Genomic DNA, 25734 nt, shown 5'->3' with positions numbered 1-25734 from the left:
CTGTAATGAGAATAAAACAGAGTAATCAAACATAAAGTGCCAGCCGGACTTTTGATGACCAGGAAGCGCATCAGCTCATCATTCACACAAGCGTGGTGAAATTCCTCAGTGGCTTGCAGCTTGGCTTAACCTCTACACCCCGAGGATAAAATTCATTCATCAGAGGTAGAGATGTAAGTTATGTTACACTACTACAGTATTTTATTTAATTAATGTGATGTTTTTATGTCCCGTAATTGTTTCTGGTAATTATTAGGGAATGCAGTAGTAATTTCGTAGGAGTAGTAATGAGTAATCACATTTAAATGACCTCAAATGGTGATTATAGAGTGAAATTTAATTGAAAAAAACAACATACGAACAATTCAGCTTATGAACAGCCTTTCAGAAATAATGACGTTTGTAGGTTGAGGACTATCTGTACACATTTAATACTCTTATCTCCACTGAAGGTATGCTTTCTAATCTGCAAATTGCATGTAAGAAAAACAATTACTTGAAAATTATCCAGGGCCTGTACACACTAATATACTGTATATGCATGTGTGAATTACAAACATTAGAGTGTACCTCTAATTTTCCCTAGGGGATTGTTACAGTATACAAGATATCAGCAAAAAAATGAAGTGGGTATCACGATTACACTGGACAAACCAGATGCACTATTTTTTTTAAATAAAACAGTAGTGATAATAGAGGTAGTGACAGCAATTAATTCATCTACTTAACCGTTGTTTCCACTTTTGCAGGTCACAGAGTTGCTGGAGCCTATCCCACTGGACTTATGGGCCAGAGGCGGGGTACACGCAGAGTGACAATACTAATAAAATTCTAGGGAAATAACAAAGTGTAGAATAACATTGACAATTAAATACATACATGAGATATACAACAAAGGCAACATGGACAGACAGTAAGATAAAATTATGATGAGTACAGATATTTAAAGCCTCAGAAGAGTTGAAATACAGTGTCTATATATCCCCATCAGTCAGAACTGAAGAAGCTTCTTTGATGAGATGTGAAATGTCTTTAGATCGAAAAGCAAAAATCAATTACTCTGATTCAACAGCTCTTGTTGGTGTTAATAACCATTGCCTTAGTTGGTGCACTTAGGTGGCCGGGTTGTGCTAATTTTGAGTTGATTATGACCCCCATATTAAAACAGGGGAAGAAAACCCTTGTACTTACTCATCTTTTTGCACAAAATTCATCACCATGAAATATATCCAGCTTGACAGAGCTTGAGGGTTATAATTTAGGCTACAGTAGTCAAAACTGGAAAGGCGAGTTCTGTTTGTGGAGAAGGTTCTTGGGAAAAACATCCCTCCCTCAACATGACCCCATTCTTTGAATTGCAGAATCCAGTTTCTTCTTAGTCTAACAGAATAAGATTTTGGTCAAATAAAATTGGTTAACCCATCAGACTGGGTTATTCTAGAGACTAGACTTTATAGCTGTAACATTTTGTTTTCATGTCATCGGTTTACACCAACAGCTTCATAGGATCCCATTTTAATGATGGCCCAAAAATTCAGGAGGTAGGTTTCCCACTTTGGATTGTAAAGATTTTGAGTTTATCCATACATGATTGGAACATTTTCAGGAAACCAAAGGTTTGGTCTTTTCAATATTTTTATATACTGTTATACTCCCTATCTGCTTTAATGAATTGGCATTTTCATGCCACAAATGCACATCAAGAAATGCACCAAATGTGATTCACATATGAATCTTTTGAGAAACATTTTAACCCGAGAGGACCCGCTTTGACACCAGTGCCACGCGCTTTGAATGTCCGTCTCTTCGTTAAAAAGCTTTATGTCTGATTTTAACTCGTTAAGTCCCTAAGCGACATATACTCAACATCCTGGTATCATGACCACGTGACAGTCATGTGTCTGTGACAGAAAGTGATCGCTCCAAAATAATAATAAAATAATAATAATAAAACCTATAACAATAAAACTCTCTAGGGTTAAATTTATTACTACTTTAATAAAAGAAACAAATGAGATGATTATAATTAACTGTAGCATATCTTAAATGTAAAAAATGCTGCAAAATATACACCATATGATGACCATCTCTTCCCATTCAGTACTCATTGTGAAAGTTTTAGTTTTCTTTGACACCTTTATTATCCATCATCCATCAAACCATTATAGCATGATATGACTGAGAACGTTGCTGAGATAAATCTTGATTTTCTTTTCTTTAAAATGTTGAATTCCTCAGCTTCAAATCACATGTCAAAGTTCCTGCCTACTTCATATCACAGCACATTGCTTTGTGGAATAAGGTTCCAATGACCACCTTTCCCCTATAGGGAGCTGCTACAGTGGAACCAATGATCACTTCGCCATTGTCAGCATACTCCTGAGTCACCCCTGGCTTATCAGTATGAATGTTTTGGATGCGAATGACCTGAGAAAACATGATCATGAAAATAGATGAGAAAATATAAAAGATATGCAAATGATAAAGAAATAAACAGACAAAGAACAATGCACAGTGTTTCTGTAAAGTTGTCGGTTTCATACTATTTGTTAAAAGTGGACAAACCTCTGATCCAGCTGGGGACTTGGGGTCAAACATGAGGAGTTTCCATCCATTGGGGTGACAGCCTAACCACAGGTCACCACTTTCAGGGTCAACCTCAATGTTGTCACACATTGAACCCAAAGCTAAAGCCTGGGGAGGAGTCATATACAAGGTTACATGTCTACATTCAACTAAGTGTCTGAATGACCAAAATGAGAAATCTAAGTGTAATGTCCTGCAGTACAAATTTTCCTACACATTTATACACGAGAAGTGTAGCTACAAGAGGTCACAAACCAGTGTCTTATTGTGCCGGTCCAAAGCCCGTATAAATACAGTGGGTTGTGTCAACAAGGGTAAATCTATAACTTCCATGCCGGATCGGTCGAGGCCCGGGTTAACGACGACCGCCATCGGTGCTGTTCACCTACAGGGTGCCAGTGGAAATTGGACTACTGTTGGTCAAAGAAGGTGAGAAGGAAAGTGTGTTCGTAGGAAGAGAGAGAAGAGGAATGCCAAGAGTATAGGACTGAGAGTAGAGACGTTGGATGTTGGAAATATGACAGGAAAAGGTAGACAGTTGGTTGACATGATGCAGAGGAGGAATGCAGACATACTGTGTGTCCAGGAGACCAGGTGGAAAGACAGCATTGTTACATTCGGAGTGAGGTTCAAGTTGTTCTATCATGGTGTAGATAGGAAGAGATATGGAGTAGGAGTTTCCTTGAAGGAGAAGTTTGTTAGGAATGTCCTGGAGGTAAAAAGAGCGTCAGAAGGATGAGGCCGAAGCTAGAAACCGAAGCTGTGATGCTCAATGTTAGTGGGTATGCTCCACAGGTAGGATGTGAGCTGGAGGTGCAGGAGAAATTCTGCCTGGACTTTGATGAAGTGATGCAGAGCATAACTAGAAGTGAGAGAGTTGTCATTGGTGGAGACTTCAATGGACATGCTGGTGCAGGAAACAGAGGTGATGAGGAGGTGATGGGCAGGTTTGGTATCCAGGAGGGGAATGCAGAAGGACAGATGGTGGTTGACTTTGCAAAAAGGATGGAAATGGCTGTAGTGAATACTATCTCCATGAAGAGGCAGGAACATAGGGTGACCTACGAGAGTGAAGGTAGGAGCACACAGGTAGACTACATCATGTGTAGACGGTGTAATCTGAAGGAGATCAGTGACTGCAAAGTAGTGGTAGGCGAGAGTGTAGCCAAGCAGCATAGGATGGTGGTGTGTAGGATGACTCTGGTGGTGAGGAAGAGGAAGTAGGCAAAGGCAAAGCAGAGGGTGAAAATGGTGGAAGCTGAAAAAGACAGGCTCTGGGTGGTCAGGAGGTGCTTCCAGATGACTGGACAACTACAGCTAATGTGATCAGGGAGACAGGTAGGAGGGTATTTGGTGTGTCATCTGGAAGGAAAGTAGATAAGGAGATTTGGTGGTGGAACGAGGAGGTACAGGAGTGTATACAGAGAAAGAGGCTAGCTAAGCAGTGGGAAACTGAGAGGACTGAGGAGAGTAGACAGGAGTACAGGGAGATGCAGCGTAAGGTGAAAGTAGAAGTAGCAAAGGCCAAACAAGGGGCTTATGATGACTTGTATGCTAGGTTGGACAGTAAGGAGGGAGAGACTGATCTATACAGGATGGTAAGACAGAGATGGGAAGGACGTGCAGCAGGCTGGGTGATTAAAGATAGGGATGAAAGTGTTCCAGTAGTGTGATGGGAAGATGGAAAGAGTACTTTGAAGAGTTGATGAACAAGGAAAATGAGAGAGAAGAAGGACTAGAAGAGGTTGCTGTTGTGGACCAGGAAGTAGCAAAGATTAGTCAGGATGAAGTGAGTAGGGCATTGAAGAGGATGAAGAGTGGAAAGGCACTTGGTCCTGATGATATACCTGTGGAGGTATGGAAGTGTCTAGGCGAAGTGGTAGTAGAGTTTCTGACTGGGTTGTTGGGTTGTGGAAAAGAGGTGAAGAAGCGTGTACAGGCAGGATGGAGAAAAGTGTCAGGCATGATGTGTAATAGAAGAGTTTCAGCTAAAATGAAAGGAAAGGTGTACAAAACTGTGGTGAGACCAGCGATGTTGTTTGGTCTCGAGACAGTGTCACTGAGGAAAAGACAGGAGACAGAGCTGGAGGTAGCAGAGATGAAGATGCTGAGGTTCTCTTTGGGAGTGACCAGGTTGGATAGGATCAGGAATGAGTACATCAGAGGGACAGCACATGTTAGAGGTTTTGGAGATAAAATCAGAGAGGCCAGAGAAGAGATCGTGAATATATTGGTAGAAGGAAGGTTTTGAACTGCCAGGCAGGAGGCCTAGAGGAAGACCAAAGAGGAGGTTTATGGATGTAGTGAAAGAGGACATGAAGGTAGTTGGTGTGAGAGAAGAGGATGCAGAAGACAGGGTTAGATGGAGGCAATTGATTTGCTGTGGCGACCCCTGAGGGGAAAAGCCGAAAGGAAAAGAAGAAGACAGGCTGTAAAAATACCTGTGACTATCCCTAAAGTAAACTTTTTGAGTCAAAGCCACCAACACAGTCTCAATATTACTCCCACTTGTTGCACTTCCCAAGGAAACATGCAGAAATGCCAACAGTCTTCACTCCATTCCAACACAAGATTCTCAAACAGCAATGAAAGACAATATAACCTTCATTAACACACAACAGGACCAAAGAACGAACAAAGTTTTTGCAACTCAGTCCACCAAAGCAATTGGAGTTCAGAATATAGGAAGTATAATTCATCAACAGACATTACTACTCATTTAATTCAACAACAGTGTGCAACATCTGTTCCACTAAGAGTTACACCCATATTTGATGGTGACCCTATAGACTGAAGTATGGATCATTTATTATGGCACTTGAACAGAGAATTGAAAATAAAGCCAACAATGATCAAGATTGCTTGTACTATCTGGAGCAATGCAGCTGGGGGCAGAAGCTGTTACACATGCCAGCTGGGGGTAGAAGCTGGGGGTAGAAGCTGTTACACATGCCAGGTAATCAGGGCAACATCAGAGAAAAACATTTAATAAAGGGACACTTTGGTAATTAAATGAAAATTGTGGCAGCATACATGGAAAAAGCCTTAAGTTGGTCAACAATAAAAATGACAGGATGGTCGCTCACTTAAAACCTTTTCACTGTTCTTGACAGGGTATTGTAATACAAGGAAAGGTTGCAGCATATGGAGGAGATGAATGTACCTTCAAACTTGAAACTTTTTGTGATGAAACTTCCATATAAGTTAAGGGAAAGATGGAGAGCAGCTGCTTGTGACTTACTAGACAGATTTGGAAATAAATCATTGTTTCCTAATTCTGTGAGCTTTTTGGAGCAATGGGTCAAAGTTCTCTGTGATCCCATCTTTGGAAACATCCAAGATGCGCAAACTGCTTCCACTAAAGAAAAATTCTCACAAAATTTGTGCACAGAAACAGAAATCTTAGGACGGCATGGTAGCGCAGTGGGTAGCGCTGTCGGTGCAAATGACTGTTTAAAATCTGTCTCCTGTCAGATATATTTTAAACAGTCACTGCAGCATGTGCAAAGGGAGTATTTCATCTCTCAATATGGATGAGCATTAACCGTGCAGTTCTAGTTAGTGTCCCTGAAAACAATTGTTCCAAAACATCTAAAGAGCTCAATTTGCATAAGTACAATTTACCAGTAGAGAGAGCTCATGGCTTGCACTGGTGTTTGGTAAAATCGTCCATACACACGTCATGGAATCTTGTCAGTGGTTAACTACATCTATGACCCTCTTGGATTCTTGTCACCATTCACACTACCTCGCAAATTTCTTAGAAGACGCTACAAGAAATGTGCAAAAGAAAGTTTGCTTTGGATGACAAAATGAACTCCAAACCTTTCACATGAATGGACACAGTGGCTGACAAACTTGCATAAGCTGTCACTGCAGAAGGTTGAAAGATGTATCAAGCCAAAAACCTTTGAACAAGTACATGATGCGCAATTGCATAATTTTTCAGATACTAGTAAACAAGGATATGGCACGGTTTCTGAGATGGAGAAAGAAGTAAACATTGCCTTCATGATCGGTAAATCCAGAGCTGCTCCAGTGAAGCAAACCACAATACCCAAAAAGAAACTTACAACTGCCCTATTGGTAGTCCTAATAGACAAAAATGGACAAGGACTGAAAATATATTTTCTGTTACTAACATTATGTTTATCCTGGGCCCATCTGCTTCACGTAGTTCATGGCTGATGGGTAAGGTGACCAAACTTTTTCCAGACAAAGGAGGAGTAATTCTATTAGTTCAAATCTGAACAAAGACTGGATAACTGGAAAGACCTGTCACAACGTTGATGCATGTTGATGCAGGCATGTAGTAAAAAAACTGACAGGAATAAGGGCCTGGTGTAGCAGTATCGGCCAAAGAAGAAAGAAGGACAAACATTAAAGATTTTTTACGCATTGTAGGAATATCAGTTTCATCGTCCAAGTCTCTATGAGTTAATAGTATTTAAACCCTTTGACCATTAGCTGACCTTTAGGTTTATTGTCTATGTTTCTACAAGTAAATGCAATCTAAACCTTTTGGCCTTCAGTTTTGGATGAACTCTAGTTGAATTTCTTGCACAGCATTGATCCTATACAGACACACACTCCCACGCACACACACGCACGCACGCACGCACGCACGCACGCACGCACGCACGCACGCACGCACGCACGCACACACACACACACACACACACACACACACACACACCTTGTCCTTTAGTTGAGCTGTAGATGAACTGCTCACACACTCCTGCACAAAGATACATAAACACACGCTAAACAAGCTAAGCTTCTCAGCTTTAAAGATGTAATTCATGGAACTTGAGGTCAACATGCATTCAGTATCTGTCTCCAAGACCACCACTCTGTATCTATTAGCAATTGCATTCCTGCAAAGGAGTCAGGTGACGCCACGCCTGTTATTCTGAATAGTATGTTAACCACTGTTTTGAGATGAGGATTGTCCGTCTCATACTACATGCACTGGTGTTTGTTGTATTTGTTGTATTAGGACTGATTCTTACCAGTTCATGTTTATCTGGTTGATATTTTCAATCATTTACCTTCACAGGAACCAGAGTATTGTCCTCCTTCCGTTCCAGCACATGCACATTATGATCCATAACATCTGCCACGTAGATGTAACTGAGAAATTAAATAAGTGAGAATGTCAACACGCAAATGTCAGACATTTCAAGTATGAATGAGTACACACAAATCATGCATCACCCCACACATCATTCTCACCTTTTGTCTGGTGAGATATTGATGCCGTTTGCCATGTAATATCCATCAGAGACCACTTTTACATCCTGGGGGGTGTAGTATACAACATTTGACCAAGGCTGAGCCAGAAGAGGTTCCACAACACCTTTCATGATTTCATGGGTATAGTAATGATCATTGGTTGCATAGAAGGTGTCCACTCCTGTTGCAACTAAATCATTTACACTGCAGAGATAAAACAGAGCTGAAAACACATTTTTACCATACACAAAATAACAAACATGCGTATAGTTCTGTTTAATTATATTAATAAACCTCACAAAGCAGAGCTTTAATTTGTCACCACACTACCTTCCAAGGAGATCATGTGTGATGGTTTTCAGATGCACCAGGGAGAAGTCTTCCTCTACAAATCTGAACTGTTCTATTTGGCTGTTGTGGTGAGGATGATTGACAACGAACAGGTATATCGTGTCATCTGGTTAGGAACAAGGAAGAAAAGTAAGCATGATCAAACTGAACCATGTGTGTATGACATACATGGTACAAAAAAATCCTAAAATACACAGACAAGTTTTTTTTTCACCATTTGGATCGGTATATACACTGATGCCATGAGGGTTGAATGATTCCACATCAAAGGTTCTTGGCATGCGCAGCTCCACTGGTTTCATCCGAGGATCTTGCATATCAAGGGAGAAGATCTTTCCTGGCAAACCTGAGTTTACGAATCCAGGATACTTCAGACCCTTAAAAATCAAAACAATAAGCACTCATTTACTGAGCACCTTTCAAAGTAATGATAATCATCAAGTGACTTTCATTTTACTATGACAAATAGAGAGGGATTATTTCTGGTGTAAATGTTCTTGATAAAACAATTACAAATTACAGCCCTAAAGCAATAGCCAATTTTTAAAAATAATTTTTTTACATTCATGTTTGACCAATGCCATGACAGAAATACTGTTTTTTGCAAGTTACAGAGATGGTAGACATTCAAGTTCTCTCTGAATTGGTTGCTATTAATGTGAGGTGTGTATCTCAGCCTGATTGTTGTCCTCACACTGCTGATGAAGGCAAGTCCATTTCCAAGGATGGTTATGTCCTCCGAACCAATTTCTGCAAGTATGACACACCACACATTATAAAGCTCATCTCGTCTGTTGTTCAGCGTTTACATTTGACAGTAAAGTTCTCACCCAGATTTTTGAGCAGTACGCAGTTTGGAAGGTGATTCTGGACCAGTTCTCTTGATGCAAGAAACATTTTCCTAGATCGTTTTAATCACAGAAATTCCGTTAGATTCCCATGCGACGGTCTTTCTTTCCACCGAAAACTTTACAACTAACAATGAAACAAATCCTCAACGTTTCAAAATAAATACAGCTGTTTTCTACTTTACCTGAAGTTAACGATCCTCTCTCCGATCAGTCCCGATAAGACAGCTATTGCAATAGTGATGAACACTAACGTTCCCATTTTAAATCATACCACAGACAAACTGGAGTCGCTTTAAATTCCCGAAGCGCAAACCCCACCCAGGTGCAAGCCTACTGTTTCAAGGTGAGAGCTGAAATCAGAGCCAAATATGGCTGGACATAGTCCACTCTCAATGCCATAAATTGTTTATAATTTGACTTTAATATTCAGAGGCGGTCCTGGCTAGATTTACGCCCAAACGAACCATCCCATAGTTTTTCTAAGGTTTTTCACCCTGTTTAGAACTGACATCAACAATAACAACAGGTGTGAAGCGCGATCTGAAATTTGACTTATCATCGGTGGTCTTGTCATTAATAAACATTTTATCCACAACATTTAGTGTTTACAAAAGTACACAAAAAAAATGCAAAAACGCACACGCACAAAACCCACCCACGCGTACACACGCACACACACCTGAGGAGTCCAACAACGAACTGAGGAGGACCATGGCCCCTCATCAGACCCCAGGCCCACGGCCGTGGCTGCTGTGGAAGTGTTCTCATGTGGCCAGTGGGTGTTCCTGCCCCAAACTATTTCAGAATTGCCCCTGAATTTATGATTAAAACAGTCTTTTGTGGCTCATAAATAGCATATAGCCTACTGTCACGCACGTCACTCAAATAAATTTGCACACCTTTTGCCCGTTTCTCTTCTTTTTTCTGAAATGACGCACCTGATGGCGTCCTACGTTTTTACTTTGAGCTGCGGTCTTCATTAATACTGGACATCACTATCTGACCTTTCGAGTTACCTTTTTACCAAAATCAGTTCATTCACAAAGCGAGTCCGGAGTCACGTGACGTCAACAAATTTACGCAAATGTTTGTTTTTTTACATTTTCTACTTAACCTAAAAAATTACGTTAATTGTATTTAGTTGGACACTTCAGTGCACAATTAGAAAGCGGCAATAGATGTTTGTGGTCTGAAAGTAAAAATATTTAAAAAATATTTTCCTGCACTGCTTTAAGATACCCTCTCATCATATACTGTCTAACTCATGCAGTTACCAATAATATGACTGAAGCCAAACAGAAAATAATTTAAACTACAAATAGTGTATCCCTCCTTTTAAACACACAATTTGTATTCTAACCAGACCCATGCCAGTTTTATGAAAATCTTTGTTTTTGTGTATGTCTGTTAAGTGAATAAACCTTTGCATATGTAAGGGAAGGAGTCATCTACATATAGAACGCTCAACTTTATTAAACCCACTGTGTCAGTAAGATTAACTGTGGCCAGAATCGTTTTGCAGCATATTTTAATTCTTTTTCAGCCATTATGTACAATATCATACTATAGTAAGTCTGGTGTCAAGCCAGGGTGTGCATCCCTATGTCTAGAGTACTTTCAGATATGTGGGTCACTTCTTCACATTATTTCATTATTCTAAATCTCAAGAATTCAAGACATGTATAGTATTTGATGGCACCATTACTCCACATTGAGCAGAGAACAATTAAAGCCATGTTTGAGCAGACAAAATAAAAACAAGTGACTCTGGGCACACATATAAAACCAAGAAATATATCTACTTGAATTTGTTCCTAATCTTGTGGAAGAAATGTCTTCCAGAATATGCTACATACTGTGTTTTAAAGTCAGTCACACTTTTCAATACAAGCAGTCATCAGCCGGTATAGTCAATAACGTGTAGCGCCTGAAAAACCCTGTTTAAATTGTTTATTGTGGAAGTTGTTTTTGTAAGTGATGACTCCTCCCAACATAAAACAAAGATACAAAATTGTCTATGTCATGAAAATCATTTGTAAAGAGACTTCATAAAAAACAAACATGAACACAGATACACATGTAGAGGTGAAAGTAACATAAGATTGGCAAACGATGACCCTGTGATAGTCAGCATTGGGTGCATGCAACCTGACAGTAACTGTAGAATATCTACAAATTTCCAATTAAAGAATAACAAATTTAAAACACCAACAACTTCAGCATATGACATTGTGTGCAATCAACAAAGACTGCAGTTGGGGCACACCAGATTCCTGATTGTTTTGTGTTGTGTAAATGTTCACAGTGTATGTAATACAGCAGGATCCCCATCAAACAGTTTCAAGCAAGACGGTATATTTGAAACATACAAAATAAATTTTATTATCCATTCTCTTCATGTCTACATCTTATTAGATTTTCTAGACGATGGCATTTTTAACACACCCAAATCAAATCTAATAAACCTGACAGGTGCAACATTACATTTCTGTCAAGTCCAGGTGTCAAAATACAACTGAATGTGAAAAGCAATTTTTAAATCTTTGTTATTTTCAACATAAAAAGGGGAGCCATGTGCCTGAGCTGCAGCAAGAGCTAGGCGTGACATGGCCATGAGCACACAAATATGGGTAAGGAAGTGGCTTCAGGGTTGAGCCCCAGTGGCAGCAGGGACTTGTGTGGCCAGAGTGTTGGGAGCAGAGATGACAGGTGATCCAGCAATGTTAGCCAGTGGCTGTGAGGAGGACATTGAGGTGATGCCTAAGAGAGAAATTAATCATATTCACACATAATACCAATCTCAAAGAAACATTGATGACGTCAGATTGTGATATGACTTTTGCAATTACAATCAGGTGATAGCTCTTTGTTCAATTTCATTTAATCTGCAGCTTTTCACAATCTTACTTGCAACTTGAAAATAAGATCTTAAGACATTATCTTCTTGGCTCTATTGTCACTAACACCTAAACATATACATTACTGCTTTAGCTGAGGCTGCTCATTACAGTTCAATACTTACCAGCCATCATACTCGAGGAGCTAACTGGCGTGGAGCTGGCAGTCATTCCTCCAGGAGTGGCCCCTCGTCCCTGATCTTTAACAATGGGATCTGACAGCACAAGCAGACATGCAACGAATAATCCAAAACAAAATGACACAAATGAGATTCTGTAATTAGGATGAATAAATTGATTTCCATCCACTTGAGCAGTAAGTAAGAAGAATAGAGGTATGATGGTGAACAAAGTAGGCATGAACACACTTACAGAAATAGGGATGATCCATGGCCTCTCTGGCTGTGAGGCGGGCTTGATGGTCATAGCGCAGCAATTTGTCCAGGAAATCTAGAGCCTCTGTGCTGACCAGGTGCTGGTTCTCACTGTGCACAAACCTCTCCCACCTTTTGCGAGAGTGTCTTGGGAACACAAAGGAAATTAACTTTTAATGTGCCGTAATCATGAGATATAATCTTGAATGAAACACTGAAACGATTGCAACTATTTTTACCTTCCCAGAATGTCATTGAACCGTGGGTCCAATTCAATGTTGTACTTGTCAATGTAGTCGTACAGGTCCTCTGTTCCAAGCACTTTAGCAATTCGCACAAGCTGCAAGGATGAGAATAACAAAATTTAACAACAATCTTATGACTGTCAAAATCTATAAAGCTGAGGGACTCGTGGAGGGGGTCTATGTGAGGATTTGATCAAACAGAGCTAGTAGTAATCAGGCCCAGGGGTTTCCACCCCGTCTGGCCATTTGCCAAAATATGAATTCAATATGGTTGTTTTTTGGATTTTGTTTCAAAAGGGGAAAATGACTAACACAATTATCCCTTGAAAGATTTTCTTTTTCCAACACAGGTTGTCTTTAGATTATGTTATACCTGTTTGTTTGGAGATCTCATTAAATTACAGCAATTATGAGATACAAGAAAATTAGAAAAACGACAATACTGCATAAAATAGATAAAAAGATAGCGGCATTAATTTTGCAGGCCCAAAGAGTAGAAAATGAAAGGTAGTGAAAGAATATCAAGCGCGAAGTCCAGGACTACAGCGATATACATAATCAGGCCAAGGAATAAAAGCTGATAAGGAAGCCAGGGGCACAGGGATCCTTGTTACAGTGAATGTTGGGAAAAGAACCCAAGTTTCCAGAAGAAATAGCCCCCAACAAAGCTACCACAGGCCAATTATTTAACACTGAAGAATGCAGTTTAATGCAAAATGAACACTTTTGTTTTACAGGTGAGTAGGATTATGGTTTTGTCAGTATGGTTCAGTATGTAAACTTAGTCCAGTCTGCTCTGTTCTGATGGACTTAACTTGACCTGGTACAGCAGCACTACTGAAAAAATAAGGGATCCTCATCAGTATAATGCATAATAACATATGCACGTTAGTCTAACAAACCAATAATTTGGGAAAACTTTGTCTAACCCTAACCGTTTGTCTTCAATTTACCACAGTGTGCTGTTGATACAACTTTAATACTTCGTGCATCTGTGTCATAAAATTTCATGAACGCTTGAATGAAAACGTGTAGGATCATGTTATGGAAAACTGACTTGAAACCTTCCCTTATACATTTGAAACCTAGTTTCTGACATGTCTGCTCCAGTAGCACTGGGTTGGTCTTTTTCACTCATTAGTCAAAAGAGCTGCTGAGCAGATTTGAGACATAAAGACTTCATCAATAACAATTATCCTGGTGGATTATAATTCATCTAAATTCTTATTCATGGTATCTCGATTTATCAGTCATAATACATAGATATACTTGAATGATCCCAAACTGATGAATTAATATACAATGCACATACATTCAAAATCACATACTACGATTAGTATACAATTCATATTACAGTGTACAAAGTAAGTCATATTACAGTATACAAAAGAAGTCATATTACATCCAAGAATAAAGGTATAATCCCACACACTGCTTTGACCACAAAAAGAGGTCACCAAGAAGACATGACTTCTATACCTGATCGTAGTTGTCATGACCATGAAAGAAAGGTTCCTTTCTGAAGATCATACTGGCAAGCATGCAACCCAAACTCCACATGTCCAAGCTGTAGTCATACATCTACATATGATAGAAAGACAAAAACACTTTAATTGGCTTCATGACTCGAATCAAACAGTACAAATTAAAAAATTTTCTCCTCCTCAGTCAGGCATGGTGACAGAAGAAAAGACTTCCAGTTGAAAACTTGTTTTTTTCTTGTAGGGAAAAATTATTTCATCATACAATATTGTAAGACGAGTTCAAGAAATGTAATTTATACCAAGTCTGGTTTTTAGAATTATTATTTTCCATTAAAAAATATATCAACTTCCATAGATTTAGTATTTAAATTTGAATTCTGACATGTGTTTTACTGAACAGAAATCACTACAAAAATCTAATGCTCCTTTGTACTAGGTCTTAATAATCTGTCAACAACTAACTACCGTACTCAATAACTTAAAAAAAGAAGAAATAAAGGCTAGCACATCTAAAAATCAATTGGTAACTGTATATATGTTTTTTATTTGGCTCACATCACAAAAAGCACACAGCCTTCATTAGCATTTCTGAAGAACATAAACTCAATTTAGAAATGGTACATTACCAAATGTGCTTCCTTTATGTGGATAACTCAATGCTACCATGCCAGTATAATGACTTACAATTCATAGGAATTAATGCTTATTACTATATCCTTCAGCGTTCAATATTATCTTTTTTTTTTTTAATATATTTTTTTAAATCATCGTCAAGGGAGAAAGAAACAACCTCTAGTTCATCTGTCTTTTGGGGGGCTGTCATAGAGTGACTAATTGAGTAACATTGTTCAGTTATCTAGATGAAGTGTTTGATAATCCAAGTGATTTATTTAATAATCTCCTCACATGTACTGTCAAAGCCATTCTACCTCTTGCAGTTAATAATACACATATTGTTGGTAACCTGTCTTTTTAATTTCAAATTGTCAGCAGTCTTTTGTCAGTTCTTTTTCAGTTTCACACTAATTTTCTCTTCATTTTCTATTGTATTGCATTTAAAATTTGTTCTTGACACATTTCTCATCTTACACTATTTTACTATTTTCTTACCAAGTACATACTGTGCACCAAAAATAAAAACTAATTGAGTTTAATTTTAATTTGAGAAAATTAACATTTGACTGACTCCAGCATTTGTGGCTTTCATGTTTGACATGGGATATTTGTGGGATTTTTTTGGCAGTAAGTCTCAAAGTGGGGCCCTGATATATGAGAGCATTAAATAATACGGGAGGTGTTGCAGGATGACAGGCCTAGCTCACAACAGTCCTCTAGTCAATCATCTGTTCCATTTCATACCATGTCATGGGAATTATATTCAGTCAAACTGAGTCTAGTGACCACCTTTACAGGATGACCCCTACGATTACCACCATTTTTCACAGTCTTTTTTATTAATTTATTATTTTCTATTTCCCATTAACATAACTCAAGCTTTCTGAAGACACTGAGCTGTCCAATGTGACTGAGATGAGCCTATCACTGGCTTTAACAACCAAGAAATTTTCAGTCTTAAATGGTAAACAATGTATAAAAACAGAAAAAATTGAGGTTTCCATGAAGTTAACAGAGAAAAGTAGAATTTACAACATTAAAACACATACAGTATACAAGAAAATCAAGTAAGTGCTGTGACTTATTCTGACAAAACGCCTTAACTTGAGATGCGGTTACAGAATTGTGCCTCGAAACTGAGTACCACTGTTAACTGACTGCCAATCTTCCTATGGCTTCACTGACAGTACTATCAGTGCTTTCCACCAGTGTAAGCACTGGTGGAAAAGAAAGCCATCTTCACCAAAGCTGTGGTCTAGGACTGAATGAAAAAGGTTAGCAAAATAACACCTGGGGATTCTAGCAGGAATAAAAAGAACTTGATCACCTTGATGAGCGCAAATGTGGCAGGACAAACGTAGAAGCCACTGATCATTATTAAGTCAACATGCTTATAATATTTTAACAACATTAAGCTTCTCAATGGTAACGAGACCAATGATCAACATGCAGGTTATGATGGCAATGTTGGGTTCTGGAGACAATTTTCAAAAAAATTAACTATTTCAGTCAGAGTTCTACATGTTTATGCGAGTACAGTATAATCATTCAAGCACAAAAATTTTACTTTAAAAATGTCAAGTCTCAGTTTTGTGATGAACCTAAGTTTCACAATGCTTAAGTACATCACATTAAATGACCAGAAAACAGGAGAATAAGAGACCTACCTGGTAGTCTACCAGTAATTCAGGTCCTTTGAAGTACCTGGATGCCACTCTCACATTGTATTCCTGGTTAGGATGGTAGAATTCTGCCAAACCCCAATCAATTAGGCGGAGCTACAAAAAACCGAGAACAAATTTAATGTTTTTGTTGTATGCAATGAATTGGCCTCATATCCATAAAATGGTCAACGCGTAAAGCAATACCTTTCTGTGTTCATGATCAATCATTACATTGTGTGGCTTGACATCTCTGTGCATAATTCCCATACTATGGCAATAATCCAGGGCCTAAATTAAAAAGGAAAAAAGGACAAAGAATTTGTCCGAGTTTGATAAAAATGTGTCTGGCAAATATAAAACAACAACAACAACAATTCAGACCATAAACTACTTAAACAGCGAACGAAAAGTTTTTTCTTACCTTTAAGATTTCGTACATGTAGAACCGTATGTCAAAATCAGATAGGGTTTGATACAATTGCTGTAAGACATAAAACAATTTTAGTCCTTTAAGATATATTTACTACTTGAATATTCCAAATAACTATAAAAGAACCACTTTTTACCTTGAAATCTGTGTTGTTCACATGTTCAAACACAAGAGCTGGGGTTCGCGACTGGAAAAAAAAGCGCAATGACCATATAGTTACATAGGAAACGTCACATGAACTGAAATTGTTGTTAATGTCAGTGAAAGAAAAGACAGTAAAGTTACCACAGGATCTTTCACAATATCTAACAGTGAGATGATATTTGGACCACCCCTTAGATTTTCCAGGATCTTGATTTCTCTCTTGATTTTCTTTTTCTTGACCGGCTGTGGACAAATATAGAGTACTTATTTAATTTATACACTCCATTGTGCAGAACTTGGTGAAGTTTTACTGAAAAAATTAGCAAAACTTATATAATATTAAGATACTGATCATTTCCATACCTTCAGTATTTTGACAACCACTTTTTCATTGTTTGTGATGTTAATGGCTTCAAACACTTCACTATATTTGCCTCTCCCTAGTTTTCGGACTAGCTGATAATCATCTTGGTTCCTTGAAAATGAAAACACATTATTGCACAACTATGAGCTTCCCAACAGAGAAAACGGAGATACAAGCAGAACAGATACATACCCCCATTCAACAACGTGGGACTCATAATCCCAATATTCTCGAGGTCTTTGTGTGTTTACATCAGGGTAAACTCGAGAACGGCTTGGAACAGGACCAGACATATTCTAAACAGGATATTCTTTAAATCCCCTAAAGCAAAAAGAATATCCAAACATTTAAAGTTGAACATTACTTCGTGACTGCAAACAAAACTACAACGAATAAAAGACAAAAGAAATTGGTGCATCCAAGTTTGTGATTGAGAATATCATAAAATTAAAAACAGGTGTCATATGGTGATCCAATAATAAGACCAAACAATACCTCGGAGTTTCACTCCAGGATGATGGTGACTGATAATTTGTAACAGAAGCAGTTGAGATGCTTTTGGAGAAAGACAGCTAAAAGAGATCAGAATAGTTAAGTCAGTACAGTTAAGTACAATCAGGACATTCCTACCACCTCAACACCATATGTTAAGCTGAGAAATATTCATTTCTTTGTGTTCCATGTTGCTTCACTGAATTCTTTATAGAATTCAGGAACACTTGGAACATATAAAAATAACATGACTTCCATAGAAAGACATAAATAAATATCAGCTCTAAAGTATGTGTGACTCGTGTGTCTAAATATGGAGGCATGTGAAATATAGAAACCTGTTTGCTAAATGAAAGCATCCAATCTGTCTAATCAGGAGGAACAGGGTTCAATGCAGTCATCACTGGCGGCACACCAAGGAAATATCTCCTGTCGAAAGAAACAAAAGTAGTCTGATTAAAAGAATCAACGCTGTCAATTAACAAGCAAGCAAGAGCGAACTATGTGACATAGCGCATGCTAGCTAAATACAGTCACAAGGCTTCATTAGATGAATGGGTTCACGAGAAATATTTGATCAACAAATGTTCTATTTACAACATAGCATAGTTTAGTCCAGTTCGCACGCCTGGTACATTAATAAAAATAAGAGCCTACGCACAAACCCTTGGTGGCCCAAGGCCTGTACAAGTGAGGTGGTGCTAACTGTTAGCTAGCAGACAAACCGGGAAGCTAGTGGAGTGCTACGGAGTTAGCGTTAGGTCGTCAACAGCAGAGGGAAAAGCCGGTTGTAAAGTAATTACTAGCTTTCGGTCGTATTTTAAGATTTTAATTGTAATACATTGACATCCAGCGACTAACGTGAAAAAGTGATAATATAGTGATCGTTCAGTATGTAGGACTGAACACAAAGCTCCGGGAAAAAAAATTCATAAAGCTAAAAAGTGCTAAGCTAACAAGCTAGGGGAGTGAATAGCCTGCTGGCTGTCGAGGTATACTGACTGACAACGCCTTGAAAAAAGCCCCCGAAACACTCTAATCGATCAGTAGCATGGTAATGCGATTGTGTTACATGGTCCACGTTTCCCCTCGCATATCAAACATTCGGTATCAGTTCCCAACTTAAGACGATTCGTGGTTAAATAACACGATTACCTCTCAGCGTTGCTGGGACGTCAATATGGCGATGCCTGGGATCAAGAGCTTAGTGCGTACAGCCATTCCCCCAGGGGGCGCTCTCCCTTTTGTTTTCCGTGGGAGAGATCGTAGCTCCCACGGTCACCATCAGGTTTGATAGAAACGCAAACTTCAGTCATCGTTTGACATCGTCTATGCATTCTCATATTTGGTTAGTTATTCTAACACATTTGCCGTTGATTGGAGGTTTTATCTTCCAAAAAGTTTCACTTTACAATTCCAAAATCAATTTTGACCCCAACAGACCCCAATAATTAATAAGAGCATATATTGTATTTACTTGGGCCTAGATATCTTTTAGAATATGATGTAAATATTGCTTTTTATATTATGCATCACATTGGACACAAATTAAATAGCAATTCAAAAGTTGTCTCATTGTATTTCAACTACTGATTATTGCATTGCTTCTGACTGTGATCTTAAATTCACACTCCTTTATCGAACAGACTCAGTGGGATCTGTTTTAAAAAGATCTTTCTTTTGGCAAATTATAAGGTTAACTAGTAAATGGACAATGGCCAAATAGTTTCAGGAAACAATACATGATCTGTTGCATCAGGGAATAACAATTGACAAGCTGTGGATCTTTTTCCTGAGGTAACCAACACCCTGCAATCAATGCGAAATAGACAAATAGAGAGACAGACAAAGTTTTTACGGGAATTGGAACATCTGCTGTCAGCATGAATTGATGAATGGGTCATTGTAAACTTAATCTGTACCCTAACTGTCAGTCCTATTTGTGCAGGTCATGCACTGGTAAACGCAGAGATGTCTCTGACTGCAACTTAATCCCGTATATTTGGTCAGAATCTATAATTAACAAGGACAAGACCCACTGAAGGTAAAAAAAAAAAAAATCAAGAGGCAATAGTCTATATAAAAGCCTGAAGGCTGTCTTATGCATAAACAGTGGATATAGCTGGGGCCCACAAGTTAGCAATGAAGTTGTAAGTTTTATTTTTATGTTTTGATTATTAATATTAACATATCAAGGATATGTGAATGAATTGCTTTTATATGCAAAATGGAAATGGCAATTCATGAGGAAAAATATAAATGTGCAGTTAAATCTCAAATTAATTTTGATTGTTATAGCATGATGTGATCTGTTTCAGCTTTATGTTCTTTGCACTCCTTATGTTTGGAATGGTGGTCTCAGCTCCAGTCAGAGGTAAAACCTGATGTCTTAATGCTTTCTTTCTTTTTTCTTGCTTTTATCTTGCTTTTTTCTAAGTTTCCTAAATGGTAACATTGATGTGTTTTTAGAATATGTAACTTTTATAATTTCTTACAGGACAATATTCCTAATCATGCATTTTGAAATCAACCTAAGTGAGTTTAAATCATGTAATGAACAGTTTCTGTATAATCTCTTCACTGTTGTTGCAATAAAATAGATGCACTGGACATGATTATTGAAGAGACTGCAGCTGAAACAGGTCTGTTATGAAAAGTGTAACTCTATATTCAATTTTAAAACATGAAAGTGGACTACTGTATTAGACAGTAATATATGCCTTTGAGATCATTAACGTGTAACACCACCAACTTTTTCTCACATCTGCAGCATACAGGAAACCACAAAACAAACCTGTTGAAGAAGAAAATTCTGAAGGTACTTGTGCTTGTGTGTGTGTACGGGGGGGTGTTGTTTTGATAATAGACAGGTAATAATTTTCAGATGGATGGTTCATTTAAACAGCAGAAAATCCATTCACAGATCTGTCAGAGGCTCAGTCTACAGAGAGTCTTGACACCCCTGGATTCACAGGTATGGGAGCTCTGTTTCATGTAAAATGTAAAAAAAAAAAAAACAAAAAAACACGAGCTAATTTGTTTCAATTCTCAGTTCTATAAAGCCTGAAATATCTGAGGAAAAATAAAAGCAACAACTACTGTGAATTCAACTTGGAACTAACATTCCAAAGTATGTAGTGATGGCGTTAACATATTGATGCACATGTTACTGTAATAATTTTTTCCTCTTCCCTCGTGCATTTGAAGACTCTGACAGCCAGGAGAGCACAGTTTCTAGAGTTGTGGAGAAAGATAAGGTACCGTCAGCAGGGGAAACAGGGGTCGATAAAAACGACATGGGGTCGATGGATGTGAGCAGTAGTTCGGACCAGGACCTTGTGGGGAGGGAACTTGGAAGGTCAAATGCGGAACAGCAAACAAGCAGAGAGCTGGTTGATTCTAACAGTGAGGAAGGAATTATGGTTGCTGATGAAGCTGAACATTTGTCTGGAAAACACATCATTCTTTCAAGTGGACATCAAGTGACTCACAACAACAATCTAGGAAACAGTCTTCAAAGAAAGGCATCACCAAGAGGAGATCATGGGTTAAATGGTGTGTTGACCCCCGGCCTAGGCAGGGCGTTGCCAGCCTGGGATAGTTTTGAGGACGACAATGGCAAACCTGACAACAGAGGAGATGCAGACTTTGATGGTAAAAGATCGTTACATCGAACAATATTGTTCCTGGAATTATTTTTTGAACAATTAATAACAGATTTTAACATTCCCTCAGAAACCAGAGAACTTATGAGCTCTGAAACTTATCCAATTGGTAAGAAATGACTCTCTGCTAGTGAAAATGGACTGACTAGCTCTATTAATCAACACATAATATGTGTCACTAAATATGTGATACTCTTTCTTTTTTGCACGTCAGCGCCTCTGGAGCTCAAGCCAGGCATTTTTTCTGTTACAGCCAAGAGCAGGGTCTCCTGATGATTACACAAAGGTTTGCTTTCACTGCATTTGAATCAGACAAATGTTTTTATGATTATATATCCATAACAATGGCTGAAGAAATGACACAGCACATAATTATGCTTGCTTTAAAGTACATTTCAGTAATTTCCATCCTCATGCAATTCATAGATCTAATTAGTTTTCTTGTTCTAGCTCTGTTGATCGTCTGGTATGAATGTAATGTTGAATAACAACCTCTCTTTTTCAGGTTCTATTTCTTCCTCAAAATGAGTCAGGGGCTGCCATCTGTTGAGTCACATGATGCGGACTGGCTCCTTCCAAATGTATCATCTTCAGGGACTTTTTTGTCCATATTTAGATCTTGTCTTGGATTTCTTTTCTTTGTTGCATGATTTAGTGAACACATTGAATAAATTGGTTCTGACAAGTCTGTGTATTGTTGACTAATTGAAACTGTATAAAAACAGAATGCTGCATTGGGATATTTGGATGAAGAGTTAAAAATGCCAAAAAGTAGAATTGTTTTTATTATAAGCGGTAGAAAATGAATGAATGATAATTTTCTTTATATTTTTTATCATGTAAAGCAGAATCAATCTGAATTTCAAAAGCCAAATGTTTTCCTTACATTTGAATGTTTTGTGAAAAGGTTTACATAAAAAAGTGTTAATAATGCATACTTTTCCATTTCAATGATAATGAAATGTAGTTTATTTCATTATTTATTCGAATACAAACACATTTTAAGAAAGTTAAGATTAACAAACACAAAACATGATACAGCTAACACTGGATTCAGCACAATATGCTAAATTCATACAATTAAAATCATCCATGTGCATAGTAGATATACTGTATACAATAGATCTTGTAATGCTTTAAAGTTATGGTGGCAAAACAGAACATATGTAAAAGATCATGTTGGACCTTCTAGTTAAATATACACAAAAAAGTTCCACCTAAAAGGCTGAGAACAGAGAACACAGATTACAATAGTGGGTTGATGCAGGTGGTTTGGGAGCTCTGGAATGAACAGTGGTGAGCTCCGATCTAAGTACCATTAAAAAGTGTTGTACTGGGTTGAGTGAACGAGTGCAATGCTGCAAACATCCTCCGCAAACTAGGCAGCAGCTCTAACAGAGATCACAGTATGATTCCCACAGGTTGTTACTTTTACGCAATATGATTAAATATCCCCCAAAATACAGCATTTAAAAAAAAGAAAAACATTGAATGTAATTACAGACATTGTTGGAGTTTTTTTAAGTCCCTTTTTTTTTTCATTTCCTAAAGTGCCGAAGCTCGCTGTACACATCTGACTGGACTCCATGTAATTCCTACACAAACATCAAGGTACCAAGAAACAAAAAATAACATGTTAATATCCCTGCAAATAATATATTTGTGTGTCTATTTTAGGCTTGTACGGTGTTTTACCTGATAGGGAGATTCCGTGACCTCTGCATCTATTCTCTTCGGTAGTGAGGATGGCACATTTGTTTTATCTGTAAAGTGTACAGTAAAAATCTTTGTCCCAAATAACCAACTACATGACAAATCAAAAGGAATACACAAAAAGTTAGGGTTCACCATTGTGACAATTCCATTCTTTCTGTCTTTTGTGATGACTTGCAAAGCAGTACACAGAAATTGCAATGAGGAGGGTCAGGATAATATCAGAGGCAATAATACCAATCACGGACGCCATATTTATTATATAGCAGGAGCTACATTCTGTAAAAGAGAGAAGAGGATGTAACACAAAACTAAAGCACCCATCTTATTCCAGCATCCAGAAGGAGCTGTAGGTGTAGGAAATCAACATACTGTACCTTGCTGTCCTTCTGCAGATCCTGCAAAACAAACATTTGGTAAATGTCAAATAAAAACCACAATTAATATCATCATGACCATTTATTATCAAAACCTATAAAGCATATTACCCACCAAAGAACGAGCCCACAATGCATAGTGCATCAGACATCGTCTTGATGTTGGTTACTGGTGAAGTGTGTAAGAAGAAGAGGTTGAAGGATACCCGTCCTCTTGTTTTCTCTCAAATGGCCAGTTGTACAAATAAAACGTTGGATGTCAGAGGTGGGAGGGCTCTCAGATTAAGAAGAGTCTCCTGACGGAACTAGAGGTGGTTTGAGGGCTGCAGCATGCTACTGCATTGGAAAGAGCAGGACGATGACCACTGTTAGAAGAGGAAGCTACTATTTCTGTTTCACATCTGTAGTGTCACATTCATGTGAGCAGAGTCAAACATGTAAAAACAAGTTCTATCACAATTTATTAGAATGACTTAGTCCTTCTTAGTGATCTGTTGTTGTTGTTGTTTTTTAATTGTCCTGATCCTTCAAATTACCTTGTTAATTCAAATCAAAATAAGGGGATGTTTCATTACACCTGCACTTTCTGCCGAAATGCATGTGATTGTATCTTGGTGCATAATCTAAGCATTTCTTCATGATCTGTGGCTTTAGTGCAGGCAGTCAACCACAGTCACTGCTTCCTATAGTCCATGAAGGAGTGATACAGTAAACCACAGGTTTCTCTGTAATAATGCTACACTGTGTGACGGAAATGAAAACCTATATTTTGTGTTTGTGTCAAAGAGACATCTATGTTTCAAATTAACATACAATCAACAAAATATGTCAAATGATGGATAAAAAAAAGTATAATGTAAATGTGTATAATGTGAGCTGAGCATACTATATATATATATATATATATATATATATATATATATATATATATATATATATATATATATTTGTATTTGTTTAAACAAAATCAAAGGCGCAAATTCTTTTTTAAGCGATTATCGGATGACATTTAAAAGAAGACAAATATTTTTGTTCTGTGACGTAGTTGTGTGATGTCAAAAAAGGTGTGGGAGTGGGGTGCTTCTGTGGGAGTGAAAATAAAAGGAGTAGGGCTGACGCAGGTTTTCGTCCCATTTGAGAGAAGTTATAACCGCCTCAGTCCTCAAACACTATAATGGTGGCAGCGGTGGGTGCTGCTTACACTATTATGAGATGTATTTATGCAAGTTTGACTAACTAAGAATATCACTGAAGGCCTACATGTGAAATGCACTGTCTGCCACTGATTTATATTATATACTCTTGTAAGATTTTGATAATCACTCAGACACAGACCATCTGGATGTTTCCAAATCACCATTCTTCCCGATATCTCACAGTTATTTAATGAATTAGCTGGACTCCTGTGCTGCACTGCTCCTATGTGAGGTGGGGTCCAAGCACGGCACAGCAGGAGGCGCATTGGCAGGCAGGGTGGATGATGGTTAATTGTTGCAGATTAAGTAGTCGGCAAACTTTAGCAGGTGCACTAAAGAAAAGAGGCCTGCCATGAAATTATGAGTATCAAAGAGATGTTACAGATATAGTGACACGTTCAACATGCTGTGAGCTTGACTGACATGTCAGTTGGTGGTTTAGTTAAGCAGACACAGAGATTTTTATCAGCTGCTCTGAATGCACTTAAGGCCTCTTAGTCACATTTCTCTAATGTCACAGAAAGTCCAGACGATAACATAGATAAGGTGTAACATTTGAAATGCACAGCAACAAATAATTTTTATATTAAGAACACTTAAAAATTAATGTTGTCAACACCACAGAAGACCTGTATAATTACACTGGATCTGTTTTTCATTTAGTTTTTCACTTTGTTTAAAATTTTTGTGGGTTTTCTTTTTTTAATTATAGATCTATGTATTGCAAAACATATGAGAAAATATCATTACATTCTTGTTTAGGCACTTTCAGAGCACTGGCAAAGGCAACCTCTTGTTTTGACCATCTATAACATTGATGGACATTGCCATTCCTGGAAAGACTGTAAACATTATTCCTCAGATGATTATGCTCTAGGTTATATCTGGAATGAAGGCACATATCTGGAGTTGCAGAAAATTGGATGTAAGATGCTATGACTACGTTGATAAGGAAGTGGACCGTTGGAACAGCAATATGCCACATGAACAATTAATGTCAAAATTCAGTGTATGAATTGGTGGAAAACATGTTGAGAAAATTGTTTAATTT

The 25734-nt window shown here is 38.0% G+C and overlaps 4 protein-coding genes across 5 annotated transcripts; 1 reads left to right on the top strand and 3 right to left on the bottom strand.

Moving 5' to 3' along the window:
* Nucleotides 1–318: 318 nt before the first annotated feature.
* LOC137602119 (serum paraoxonase/arylesterase 2-like) lies at nucleotides 319–9410 on the bottom strand. The gene is made up of 9 exons (XM_068324728.1): nucleotides 9206–9410; nucleotides 9003–9073; nucleotides 8867–8922; nucleotides 8387–8549; nucleotides 8152–8278; nucleotides 7822–8025; nucleotides 7638–7719; nucleotides 2566–2694; nucleotides 319–2427 (listed from the first exon to the last, which is right to left on the bottom strand). Exons 1-9 carry the CDS (start codon nucleotides 9280–9282, stop codon nucleotides 2266–2268), a joined length of 1071 nt encoding a protein of 356 aa, XP_068180829.1. The 5' UTR covers nucleotides 9283–9410; the 3' UTR covers nucleotides 319–2265.
* A 1548-nt stretch (nucleotides 9411–10958) lies between these two features.
* LOC137601240 (casein kinase II subunit alpha-like) lies at nucleotides 10959–18943 on the bottom strand. Its single transcript, XM_068323328.1, has 15 exons — nucleotides 18888–18943; nucleotides 18071–18161; nucleotides 17736–17812; nucleotides 17433–17561; nucleotides 17240–17351; nucleotides 17018–17119; nucleotides 16869–16919; nucleotides 16724–16783; nucleotides 16507–16590; nucleotides 16306–16416; nucleotides 14019–14120; nucleotides 12534–12634; nucleotides 12293–12441; nucleotides 12046–12135; nucleotides 10959–11783 (listed from the first exon to the last, which is right to left on the bottom strand). Exons 4-15 carry the CDS (start codon nucleotides 17531–17533, stop codon nucleotides 11668–11670), a joined length of 1179 nt encoding a protein of 392 aa, XP_068179429.1. The 5' UTR covers nucleotides 17534–17561; nucleotides 17736–17812; nucleotides 18071–18161; nucleotides 18888–18943; the 3' UTR covers nucleotides 10959–11667.
* A 1137-nt stretch (nucleotides 18944–20080) lies between these two features.
* On the top strand, nucleotides 20081–21992 carry LOC137602100 (uncharacterized). The gene is made up of 8 exons (XM_068324686.1): nucleotides 20081–20106; nucleotides 20333–20374; nucleotides 20503–20550; nucleotides 20656–20706; nucleotides 20940–21386; nucleotides 21468–21506; nucleotides 21612–21683; nucleotides 21903–21992. Exons 1-7 carry the CDS (start codon nucleotides 20082–20084, stop codon nucleotides 21668–21670), a joined length of 711 nt encoding a protein of 236 aa, XP_068180787.1. The 5' UTR covers nucleotide 20081; the 3' UTR covers nucleotides 21671–21683; nucleotides 21903–21992.
* Nucleotides 21993–22444: 452 nt separating this feature from the next.
* tyrobp (transmembrane immune signaling adaptor TYROBP) lies at nucleotides 22445–23732 on the bottom strand. 2 transcript variants are annotated; one of them, XM_068324455.1, is made up of 5 exons: nucleotides 23603–23732; nucleotides 23483–23508; nucleotides 23246–23389; nucleotides 23093–23160; nucleotides 22445–22992 (listed from the first exon to the last, which is right to left on the bottom strand). In XM_068324455.1, exons 1-5 carry the CDS (start codon nucleotides 23623–23625, stop codon nucleotides 22936–22938), a joined length of 318 nt encoding a protein of 105 aa, XP_068180556.1. In that variant the 5' UTR covers nucleotides 23626–23732; the 3' UTR covers nucleotides 22445–22935. The 2 variants fall into 2 exon arrangements, with proteins under 2 accessions (XP_068180556.1, XP_068180555.1); XM_068324454.1 differs by having other exon boundaries at nucleotides 23488–23508.
* Nucleotides 23733–25734: the final 2002 nt, after the last annotated feature.

This window comes from Antennarius striatus, chromosome 9, assembly GCF_040054535.1.
Source record: "Antennarius striatus isolate MH-2024 chromosome 9, ASM4005453v1, whole genome shotgun sequence".
Classification (NCBI taxonomy): domain Eukaryota; kingdom Metazoa; phylum Chordata; class Actinopteri; order Lophiiformes; family Antennariidae; genus Antennarius; species Antennarius striatus.
This window is presented reverse-complemented; position numbering and strand designations above follow the sequence as displayed.

Coding starts and splice junctions, on each gene's coding strand:
- LOC137602119 (XM_068324728.1), bottom strand. CDS start 9,282: ATGGGAACGTTAGTGTTCATCACTATTGCAATAGCTGTCTTATCGGGA. Junction 8,550..8,866: donor GACTTGCCTTCATCAGCAGT/GTGAGGACAACA, acceptor TTGATTTTTAAG/GGTCTGAAGTATCCTGGATT. Junction 2,428..2,565: donor AGTCCCCAGCTGGATCAGAG/GTTTGTCCACTT, acceptor ATGTTTTCTCAG/GTCATTCGCATCCAAAACAT.
- LOC137601240 (XM_068323328.1), bottom strand. CDS start 17,533: ATGTCTGGTCCTGTTCCAAGCCGTTCTCGAGTTTACCCTGATGTAAAC. Junction 12,442..12,533: donor TTCAATGACATTCTGGGAAG/GTAAAAATAGTT, acceptor TGTGTTCCCAAG/ACACTCTCGCAAAAGGTGGG. Junction 12,136..12,292: donor CATGGATCATCCCTATTTCT/GTAAGTGTGTTC, acceptor TTGTGCTGTCAG/ATCCCATTGTTAAAGATCAG.
- LOC137602100 (XM_068324686.1), top strand. CDS start 20,082: ATGGTGGTCTCAGCTCCAGTCAGAG. Junction 21,387..21,467: donor AGGAGATGCAGACTTTGATG/GTAAAAGATCGT, acceptor ACATTCCCTCAG/AAACCAGAGAACTTATGAGC. Junction 21,507..21,611: donor CTCTGAAACTTATCCAATTG/GTAAGAAATGAC, acceptor TTTGCACGTCAG/CGCCTCTGGAGCTCAAGCCA.
- tyrobp (XM_068324454.1), bottom strand. CDS start 23,639: ATGTCTGATGCACTATGCATTGTGGGCTCGTTCTTTG. Junction 23,161..23,245: donor AGAATGGAATTGTCACAATG/GTGAACCCTAAC, acceptor TACACTTTACAG/ATAAAACAAATGTGCCATCC. Junction 22,993..23,092: donor TCACGGAATCTCCCTATCAG/GTAAAACACCGT, acceptor ATGTTTGTGTAG/GAATTACATGGAGTCCAGTC.